This window comes from Pinus tabuliformis, chromosome 9 (genome assembly GCF_031772625.1).
Source record: "Pinus tabuliformis cultivar Carrire ecotype Pingquan chromosome 9, CPIR1, whole genome shotgun sequence".
NCBI lineage: Eukaryota > Viridiplantae > Streptophyta > Pinopsida > Pinales > Pinaceae > Pinus > Pinus tabuliformis.
In genome coordinates, this window is record NC_142307.1 from 1,570,270,153 (window position 1) to 1,570,281,897 (window position 11,745).

The 11,745-nt window shown below is 31.7% G+C and overlaps 1 protein-coding gene across 1 annotated transcript; it reads right to left on the reverse strand.

Annotated features, from left to right (window-relative positions):
- Positions 1-2,916: 2,916 nt before the first annotated feature.
- LOC149154641 (benzyl alcohol O-benzoyltransferase-like) lies at positions 2,917-8,119 on the reverse strand. Its single transcript, XM_089444183.1, has 2 exons — positions 7,565-8,119; positions 2,917-3,693 (listed from the first exon to the last, which is right to left on the reverse strand). The coding sequence occupies exons 1-2, from the start codon at positions 8,117-8,119 to the stop codon at positions 2,917-2,919; spliced, it is 1,332 nt and encodes a 443-aa protein (XP_089300309.1).
- Between the last annotated feature and the right edge of the window lie 3,626 nt (positions 8,120-11,745).

An 11,745-nucleotide genomic window follows, 5' to 3' on the forward strand; every position in this document is an offset into this window, starting at 1 on the left:
TTTTAAAGCATACTCCAACCCAACAAACAAAAATTTCTTACATATTAATTTGGTAATTTTAAAATTAAAATTTGTTTTCTTTCTTTTTAATAAGACAATATATTTATGTTCCATACAAGGAATAAAATTTTGTTCTCTGGGTTTATTAAAATAACAAAACTAGAAACCATGACAAAAAAAATTAAGTAATATAAATTGAACATGCAGTGATTGAACTAATAAAAATTATATCAACATTATTTTATTATAATTATTATTATTTATTAATAATTTAAAATATTTTGTTGTAAAAATACTATTATAATATTACAATCAAATTATATATATATATTTATATATATATATATATATAGATTTTGATAAAAACAAAATATTACTCATTTTGAGTGTCATTAGTGTCTAATGCATAGTATAATGTTTTAAAAATATAATTTAAGTAATTTAAAATTGTGATTTGAAAAATAACTATGTTAAAAGATTTTAATGATATTATTAAAATTAGTGTTTTTTTTATTTTAATTATGTTGAGAGCCATGTCTATTTTAAAATAGGGTTTCCAGAATTTTAATTAACTTATCAATAATTATTAGGTAGATGGTAGGGATTTAATCATCATGGAATATTTTAGAATATTCTTAGTAGTATACACAAATCAAAGGTTAAGATTTACTTTTGAATTAATTATGTTTTTCTCTTTTCTTTTTCAATTACATTCAGTAACTAAAAAAATGGCATATGAACAAGTGTCATGTAAAAATAAGTTATGGTTTATTATATTGACAAGTCATGATATTAGCCCATGATATTATAACAAAGCATATTTATAGATTAAAAATCTCATAATAAAATTGGGGTGAATCTTCATGGTTAAGAATCTTGTTGCATGTTATATATATATATATATATATATATATATATATATATATATATATATATAATTTAGTTATTCTTATGAGTATTTAAATTTTAAGAACTTGAAATGTATGATAAAGGCAGTGTTTTGATGTCTGTGGTTAATTTATGGGCACTAAAATATTTTATTTATTATCTTGTTCAAATTAAAATGTTATATTGATTTGTTTTTGTTATTAATATTTTTCTTTGTCAACTTTGTATTAAATATGGAAGGAACTACACATTTTCCTCCTACCATGAATTAGAAACAAGCATAGATCCATCTTAAATACGCATCTAGCCAGGAGAGATCCAATTTCTTCACTTGCAATTTTTTTTATGAGTCGACATTATTTAAATGTTTTGTATAGCTATTTATTTATTTATTTTTAATTTTAATTTTATTTTGACCTACATGAGCAAAATTTCAACTTTGATTACGAACTGATAGGGTTACACATCATACTCTGTTGTAGAATGAGCCTCTCCATTCAAACACCTATGAATGAAAGAAAAATCTCTCTCTTTACTTTTACATATACAAAAAGAATTGATATTGAAATATTTTATTTATGATAAACACTTTACCTTTTTTGTTATTTATATTTTTTAATTGTCACCTATCAATCTCATATTAGAAATTAAAGGAATTATACATTTCCCTCATATATGTGTATAACATGTAAAAAACTTGAAATGACTCAAAAATTATATAATTATTCCTGTTTTTTGTGTTTTTTCAATAAACTCGACATTATATCTTTTGAATAAATAAAAATCTATTTAACATTTCATTACAAACTATCTTCCATATTGTTTTGAAAATCTCCTTACAACACCTCACCAAAAAATACTAAACAATAAAATATTTAAATTTATCTTTTAAGCAATAAAATTATATATGATAAAACAAGTCACTTATTCCCCACAAAAAATACTAAACAATAAAATATTTAAATTTACCTTTTAAGCAATAAAATTATATATTATAAAACAAGTCACTTATTTGAATGCCTTTAAAATGTCACAATGTGAATGCATTTATAATATATAAATTTAAAATAGAAAATTAAAATATTTAAGATATATTTTAATAAGATTTTTGTTATTAGCTCTGGTCAAAATGACTCTAGAGTTGGATTTGTTTATTGATCACTATTAATTTAGTATTGACCAATATAATTTATAATGTTTAATTTTGAAAAAATAAATAATTATTTTTCAATACTATTAAAAAAATAATTTCCCAAACATTTAATTGAACCGTAACTTTAAGGTCTTATTGCAACCTTTGCCCAATATAATGTTATGTAAATAACTACATCACATATTTTATGGTTGCAATATTCATACAAGATTTTTATACATTTGTGTACAATGATTTTTTGCTCTTAAGCTTGGCATAAAACCATTTAAAAATAAAATCCTTAAAATTATCTCATACTCACTCGATTGCTACTATAATTTAAGTTTTTGCATTAAAAAGTGAGTAGAAATAAAATATAAATAAAGTTCTTTACTACCCACTCCAATTTATGCAAGTTTTTATACTTAAACAAACAATTAATTTATCAATTTCATATCTCAAATTATTAAAAACAAAACAATAAAATTCTATTTATCTATTAATCATGGTTAAATTTAACATTACCAATACAAATCATAATTTTTTATAAATTTTTCCTAAAACATTATTTCTAAAAAAAACACTTATTTAAACTTCTTAATAAAATAATTACTTGATCTTAAAAATGACGAATTTTCGGACAAGAAAAAGTAACCGACAATCTAACCCTGAGCTTAAGTCGATTGCAGTTATTCGAATATTCGGGAATCCGAGGCACATGACACCCACAATCTAGGTTGACACTGTTTTTGCACGAACGAAGCTATGTCGTAGGTACGAAGGCGCGCGTTGATTAGTGTATAAATGTTTTCTTCAAATATTTTCATAGCCTCCGACGGCAAACAAACAGTAACTCTGATTCCTTCACAGTCGTTCTTTGAGGCCCTCATCAAAGACTAAAGGTTGGGTACCGGGGAAGCAGCAGGACACACATACACTGCTTTTCCCCACCCGAAGTCGGCATTTGCGCCAGCCACTACAAGATCGGAAACATCCGAAATGATGTAACAACCACGCGGTGGGCTGAGTGGACGCCCATTCAGCTCCGCCAAATCAACCGTGGATCGCACGTATTCTTCGTCCACCATTTTCTTCTCTTCGTTAATCAATTTCACAGCGAAAGACAGTGGCGGGTCAATCAGAGCTCCGGCTCTTGCTATAGCGTGGCCGCATGCTACTACATTTCCATAGTACCCCGTGGGAAGACGCGGTCGAAATCGAGAACGGGCGTTCACAGAAAACAATAATGCCGAGTCTTGGTGCGCAGGGATATTGAGAGACTTTACTCTCGATTGCCACAAGCAACCCGCTATTACTTCGAATGTGGTGCAGTGCCTCACCTCCTTTGCCTGCCGTTTCAAAGCTCCAATTTCTTCTGGACCAAAATAGAACCATTTTGAGCTCATTCCCTCTCCTGCACGCACTGGCACCACCGATTTTCGATATTTGTCTACAAAATCATAATATAAACGGCCGATAGCAGGGGATTTCACGGTAGGCTGCGCTCTGGGTCGAAGGATTTCTCTTTTCCAAACGGGAGGAACAGTGGGTGTCGCTGCTCCTCTGGTTATTTCACTCAGACCCATCACAAACTGGGCGATTCCAGCGCCATCAGCGATGCAATGGCTGAAATGCAAACCTAATATGAGGCCACCACATTTTAGACGCGTTACCTGTGAAAGATTCAAACATAAAAGTTACCAAAGATTCAAACATAGTTACCAAAGTTTAAGGAATCGATAAGAAAATATATAACTCTCTCAAATCTCAGTGGAGAAATATTTGGAAGTATATATTATAAAAAAATGAAAATTTTGAAATGGAAAAGAAAAATTAGGATATTTTCAAAATTGATTTTTTTATTTATCAAATTGAGAAAATTGAAGCTTTTGATTACAAACAAATTTAAGATTAAAAGTGTAGTTTTTTATGCTATTTTGTTAAGTGAAACAGTAATTGTTCCTATTGAAGCAATGGCTATGGTGCAAGTCATAAGGTATTTAAAAAAATAAGCAAATGGAAGAGGGTAGATGGCCTAAGATTGTCTTTAATGATAGATTGTGCAAGAGAAAAAAACTTCGATGCAGCAAAATAACAAATGACTGAGTAAATGGGGTATTTGCTTGAACGGGTGTCCCATAACCAGCAAAGAGATAATAGCTTTTGTTATGGAAAAGTTCCACAAGCGTACTTGGGATAAGCCTCTAGGAAGAAAGAAAAAGTACTATATTGAAGTGTTTAATCTCACTCATAGTCATCAACCAAAAACATACATAGAGGCCAATATCTCTTGGAGAGCCAAAATTCTTATTGCTCAATTAAGGACTAATTCTCATCAACTCCGTTGTGAAATAGGGCACTTGAAAAGGCCAAAGGAAGTGTGGGAGGAAAGCGGATGCATTTTTTGTTCTTCGGTAAAAGTGGAAACAGAAAAACATTTCATTTTAGAATGTGAGGCCTTCAAAGACAACACGGAACTTGGGATAATCTATTTAGAGAGGGGTTTGTCGAGAAGTTTGGAGCATTTATTTTGAAGCTTCACAGAAAAAGTGCCGAATACATCAAGCAAATGAAGAAGCAATCTGTCTCATAGGTAATATATCAAGCAGATGAAGAAGCAATTTGTCCCATACTTTCTTTCTTTCTATATCCAAAGGAATCAAATCCTTGAGGTGCAAACCTTTCTTCAAATTCTACACACCAAAAAGAAAGTTTACAGGTGGATGAATTTTTAATTGTGTATTTATATTGTTATTTAAAAAAAAACTATGGGCCCACATTATTTAAATGTTTTGTATAGTTATTTAAATTTTTAAATTTTTTATTTTGATTTATATTTGATGATGGACCTATACCATTACACATCATATTGGATTGTAAAATATGCCTATAGAGAAAAAATGTATAGACACTTTTTCTCTAAAATTATTGAGAAACATAATCTATCTAAATTATTAATAGTAAATAATAATAAAAATTAATAATATCATAACAAAATTTCAAAACTAAAATGTAAAAAATAAGATTGTAATATTAAAAATAGCTTCAAATAATTTCCATATACCAAAGATTTATGTTTTAAATATTAAATAAATTCTCATAAACCTGAATAATATTAAGGTCATTTATAGTAATCAAATTTAAATGTATTCAAACAAAATTGAAATCAACAAATTAACAATTTTTATTTTTCTCCATTAAAAATAGAATTGGCTAATCAAATCCCATTGTTTCATAGTAGACGGTCACGTGGTAATTGTTATCTTTAGAAAACAATGTTTTGCCGAAAAATGTAGAGGAGTTTTACGATTGTAGTTTTTTCAAGCATTTTTTTGTAATGTTTGAAGAAAATTATTTTTGATATTCTAATTAAAAAAATGCATTTTAATATTCACAAAAGTAAAGATAACTAAAAAAACAAATCACCACGAAGAAAAAATTATGTTTGATATTCTAATTCATAAACCTAAGAAAAAATGTATTTCAATATTCACAGAGATAAAAATAACTAAAAAAATCAAATCACCATAAAGAAGAAAATTATTTTTGATATTCTAATTCATAAACAAAAGGAAAAATGTATTTTAATATTCACAAAAGTAAAGATAACTAAAAATTCAAATCACCACAAATTTATATTTATTTATTAGAAAAATGTATTTTAATATTCACAAAAGTAAAGATAACTAAAAATTCAAATCACCACAAATTTATATTTATTTAATTTTATCAATTTGTCAATTAAAAAAAATCGATCACTATGATACTAAACAAATTATCACAGCTTATGGACTTGCAATTATTAGTACTTGTTTTTTTTTAAGGTTATTCTTGCACACAAGAATATACTAGTAATTTTTCAATAATCTTCTTGGGTGTTATTCAAACTACACAAAATTTCATATATCAAATTTAATATATATATATATATATATATATAATTTTATTTAATTAAAAAACAAACGAATTTAGTGCACATATAAATGCATTAACGGGAAAATCTTTATAATCTTTAATAATATTTTAAAACCTAAAGAAAATCGAAACCACAAATACAAACCTGACACAAAAGAAGTGGAGAGTTTCGGGAATATGACGCTGGAGCGTTATTTATAAACTCAAGAGCACGAGGAATAGGTGGAGAGAGATTCCTTGAGGAGACGAGGAAGCGGAGCTGGCGGCGAAGGCGGCGGCCCCGCTTGTCTGGCCACCGCCCAAACCAATCCCATTCCCAAAACCGCCATCTAAACACAACAGTTGCAGAGATGGCCAGAGATCTCAGAGAGCAGTAGCGTGTTATGGTGATCTCAGGAGCACTAATTTATAAATGGTTGCAGTGGTTGTAATCATTTAGTTATCATACAGAGTTAAATAGTAAATTAATTAATGGTTTGTACATTGTTATTTATATGGGTAGCTTTAATAGCTGCTATCAATATTTTTGGAATTATAGTATTATTAATGCTCCGGATTGTATATGTCAGAGAGCAGTTAAAACAATTAAAACAATTAGGAATTAAAACAATTTATATGTCCTTAATGAATGTAAAGGAAAAAATTATTGTATGAGAATGTTCTCTTTCATCTTATCAATAAAAGATAAATATAAGAAAATAAATATAAGAAAGAGAGAGACTATAGCACCTCAAACTACATTAAGAAAGGAACTTTAGAGAGTGAGTTGCAAGAGAAGAATGATGAAATGGAGAGTTTGAAATATATGAATCAATAGTTCATGTGTAAAGAAAATGAGGTGATTGGCAAGAAAATAAATTATTCATAAATGCTTAAATAAACATCAAATACCTAAGAATAAAGATTAAGCTAGTTAAAAAAGGAATTGAATATACAAAAGATTGAATCATGAGCTCAAGGAGAGTGGTTCCTTTCTCATATTATATCATAATAAGGGAGTTGCCAATAAGAATAAGCATTAGTTCAATAGAGCATGTCTTTATAAAAAATGAGAAGCGTAGATGAGAAGAAGTGTGTGGTCAAGGGCAGCAACCCTTTCATGTCGAAGGGGAGTTAAGTTTTAGGAAGAGAAGAAGGTGTAGAAAAAGGAGAAGTTGTAGACAAGGGGACAATCTCAAAAGGAGAAGACCTACAAAAAAGGAACAGTTGTATACAAGGACAACATTTGCAATTAGAAAAAGAGAAGTTGTTGAAAAAGAGAAGTAACTAATTTGTGGTCAAATTAACTATATAAAAATGCAAACTTGCATACAAAATGAAGAATTATAACCCAATATAGAAATTATAGACACAGTGAAGAATTGCTAACAGTTAGACAAGGGGAGTTTTTATCAAGATAGACAGGGTGAGTCACTCAACAGGTAACTAAAATTTAACTAATTTCTTTGATATCTAATACGGTAAGCCTCCAATCATGGATCTCAATCACAAACCACTTAAGGATTGGCGCCCAAGAGCTAAGTGCCCCTTGAATAACATATATAAAAAAAAACTCAATAAAGAACAATATAATCGTAGATTTTAAGAATATTTTAAACCCTAAACAAAATCAAAACCACAAATACAAACCTGACACAAAAGAAGTAGAGAGTTTCTGAGGGAATATGACGCTAGAGCGTTATTTATAAACTCAAGAGCACGAGGAATAGGTGGAGAGAGATCTCCCAAGTCTTCCAAGGAAACATCTGCGTCGGCCTCTACAAAAAGAACCTCTTCACCGGTGCAGTCAATGATAAGCTTACCTTTACCTTCATGGGCATTTCTTAATCTGCCAGCAAATGGATAGTAATCCACCGGAATCTTGGCCAGAGCCTCTCCAATAACTTCGACAGGATCCTGATCATTCTTGCCATTGCTATTCATGGAGATTTCAGGCCGTACTGGTGGATAAAAGAAGAGTGAATCGACATAAACTCTTGATGAAAATGAGTCGTCCAAGTTGGTAAGATAAAGAGGCTGGGTGGGAGTCGGCCGCTTGGGCGTAACCAGGAGAGGTGGCCGTCTAGTGATTGTGAAATTGCGGGGAGATTCCTTGAGGAGACGAGGAAGCGGAGCTGGCGGCGAAGGCGGCGGCCCCGCTTGTCTGGCCACCGCCCAAACCAATTCCATTCCCAAAACCGCCATGTAAACACAACAGTTGCAGAGATAGCCAAAGATGTGAGAGAGCAGTAGCGTGTTAGGGTGATCTCAGGAGCGCAAATTTATAAATGGTTGCATGATGCATGTGTTGTAATCACTTCGTTATCAGAAAGAGTTAAACCAGTAAATTCATTAATGGTGTATATCTTGGAATATACACCATGGCGATCAAAGAGATGCCAATCAATTTCGGTATAAATTTGACACTTACACGTCTCTCTCGAGCAGATTCTTTATCATATATATATTTTTAATTGTTTTTCAGATAAGGTTTGATATTAATTTGTATTCATCATTTAAATTATATATGATGTGAATTTTTGTTAATTTTTTATTTTGAATATAAAAACAATTTGTTATTACTGAATTTTGTGAAATGTTTGAAATTTTTTAATTTTAATTCAAGAATAAACAATGGACTCAACCAAGTAATATGAGAGATTTACATGTTTTATATTAGCAATTGTACTAGATGTTGCAATGGCAACGCTTTAAAGCATAAATTTGAGAATCGTGATATATAAAAAATTTAATGCAATCAAAAAAAAATTAAAAATAAAAAGAATACTTAATATTTTATCATTAGAAATATTTCCTACATTCTACATGTCTATTCTTTACCCTTTTACATTACAATGTTATCAAATTTATCTGAAACATTTTGTAACCCCTTAACCTTACAAACCGAATTAAACATAGTAAAAATAAAAAATAAAAATCTTTTATACATGGTGCCCTTACCTGAATTATGTTTTAATCTTTCGGCACACATACAATTAATACCAATCATACATACAAATAATATTAAACAGCACATATACAATTATATTAATCAGCATACATACAATTATAATAATCTGCATACATACAATTATATGGGCATATTAATGATGTTTCACGTGAAGGCTGTGTCACCTGTTACCAACCCAATTGAACATGATTTATGGGTGATTGTTGCGATAAGTCTTTGTGCACATGGCCTTACACGTTAATGTGTTGCGTTGGTTCTCTACCAAGCCTCCACGAGGTGTTTGCACGTCCCAAGGAATAAGACCTCGGTATGCGTCCGGCCTCTGTCGCAGTCCTCCATCGTCGATCTCCAACTCATGAATCGACGACAATGATGGGCTAGGGTTTACCCTAACCACCTTCCCGCATTGGTGTTGGCCTTTCTCATTGTTTCTGGCACACTTTGGCTCTGCGCTGCTCTGCAAGGGTTTGGGTTATGAGTTTTGGCGAGGCTTTGTCCATGGCACTCCGCAAGGTTTGAAAACAGAAGGGTTCATCCATCGCGCCGAACCAGGTAACCCTCCATTCAATTGTCTCAATATGTGTTATTACAATTTGAAAGACTGTGTTTACTCAGGAAAGGTTATTAAGGTTCTTATTCTGCCGCTGCATAGAGGTGACCGGTACATGTTTGGAGATGAATGAAGTCACCAGACTTCCCATCTCGTCTGCAATTGGTAAGTTGTTAATTTCAATGCGGTTTCTTTTAAAGATTCACAGTCAATCCTCCTTGCCAGATTTTTCTATTCCTAACCCAGGGTTCTCATTCTTCCCTTTCAAGTGGGTGACTTATCAATGGCATACTCTTTTTTCAAGTAATCTCATCACTATCCTGTTTCTGAACAGAGTTTTCTTTTGTCGAACCACCGGTTGACTCTAGAATTAGAACTAACCTTAAACTCTAATGGCTTGCAAGTACGCTGTCCTCCGGATAATTCGAGTTCAAGCTTTTGGATTTTAGGTTTTCAAGAATCTCACATTATTGCCACTACCTTTCAGGTTGGAACTAGCCTCTGCCATAGGTTAAAGGAGGTCGTTTGTTTTCTTTTGTAAATGAAGGGTTTTAGTATCATAACGTGGCTTTCAATGGTTCTCTTAGGTTTTGAATGCAAACTTCCACTATTGACCCGTAGCTGTTACAAGATGAAAGGGCTATTGTGTCAGTCCTTTATGTTTTAAGTCGATATGTAATAATTGTTTCAAACCCTAAAGGTATTGGCGATGCTCAGCTGTTGAGGTTTATTTCAATACTTGTTTACTACTTTTCTATTCACCGAAACAGTTTATTTGTGTTTGTATGGGGTGTGCGAGCAACCTAGGTAGCAAACGTCTGGTTCATGCGCATGCCCTGGGGATATGATCATTAGAGGTGAGCTATGGTGACTTGGAACCGAGGCTTGCATTTGACTATTATTTTTTTTCTTATTTACATATGCATAAAGACTTTTAAGATGATGACTCTCGACCGACTGGGTATCTACTATGTTGGAAAGCTATTTTACTATTTTCTATTGGGTTCCGATGTTTTTTATTAAAACCTAGTATAATGCATCAAGAATTCGATTCTTTGGTTTTCTCTCTGAATTTATAATGGTACATGCTTATCGAGACGAATGCATTCTTAACAGTATTTTACATCTTTTCTGATTCTACTCTGAATGTTAGTTTCTACTTTAATGTCAAATTGGTAGAATAATCTGTTATACTGTTATGAGTTTGTCTCTTGTGGAATTCTTCAGAACATTCAAACAGTTAAAGATAGCACATTATCATAATTAATTTCCTGTGCATTCTTTATAAGCAACTATAGTAGCATATCGTTTTTCTATTTAACAAATATAAATAGTTCTGCCATTATTAGCAACCATAGTAGCGTATTAATAGATATGAATTACTTTTGCGTGAAATTGCAATTACAGTTCAACAATGATTCTGGTAATAACTTCTTGATCAGATTCTTTTAATTATCTTGAAAGAACAAATACAAATGACTACTGTATGTAATAACATTTACAGTTTAACATTAGGTCCATTAAGAAGTTTACTACCTCAGTTTAACAGTTAACCTGTGAAAAACAATATTTTCGAAAGGTCTCCCCTCCCAGCCACGAGTTTGGAAATCACATCCAGACTCTCCCCCAAGCACCTTCTATCTTTCCCATGCTGGATCTAATCCAGATGCAGTCAGTACTTAAGGCCTCAGGACTATGGTCCAACCTCCAAAATGTACTCTTGTTGAGTGTCTTGAGCAATTTTTTCCCACTAGTTTATTCCACCCAGCTCTAGGAGCCCTTTTTGCTCTATGCCCCTCTCCATATTACCTTTCTCAGGCAGAGGGTAACCACTTCTTGGTAACTATTCTTTTAAATGAGTAAACAGTTTTATTTAAAGTATTACCACCTATAATTTAGGTAATTATCACATGTGTTTCTTGGTTCCTTCCAATAACAGTTCATAATCCTTATCAAGCTAAATAACATTTAAAAATATTTTTTTAGTAAAACAAACATAATAATCTTCATGTAACTTATGCAACTTGGGGGTATTACATCTCCCCCCCCTCGTACGAAACACCGTCCCTGGTGTTCTCTTCCTCCTCGAAAAATAATGTGGGATAAGCCTTTCGCACAAATTCCTCCTCTTCCCAAGTAGCCTCTTCTGGGCAAAAGTGCTTCCATTGCACTTTAACCTGGGTGATGTTTGGCTTCTGTAATTTGGTTTCCCACTGATCAAGAATACGAAGAGGTTCAGTCAGGAACTCTCCTTCTGGTTCGACCTGCAACATAAAACAATTCTCATATATATATATGTGTGTGTGTGTG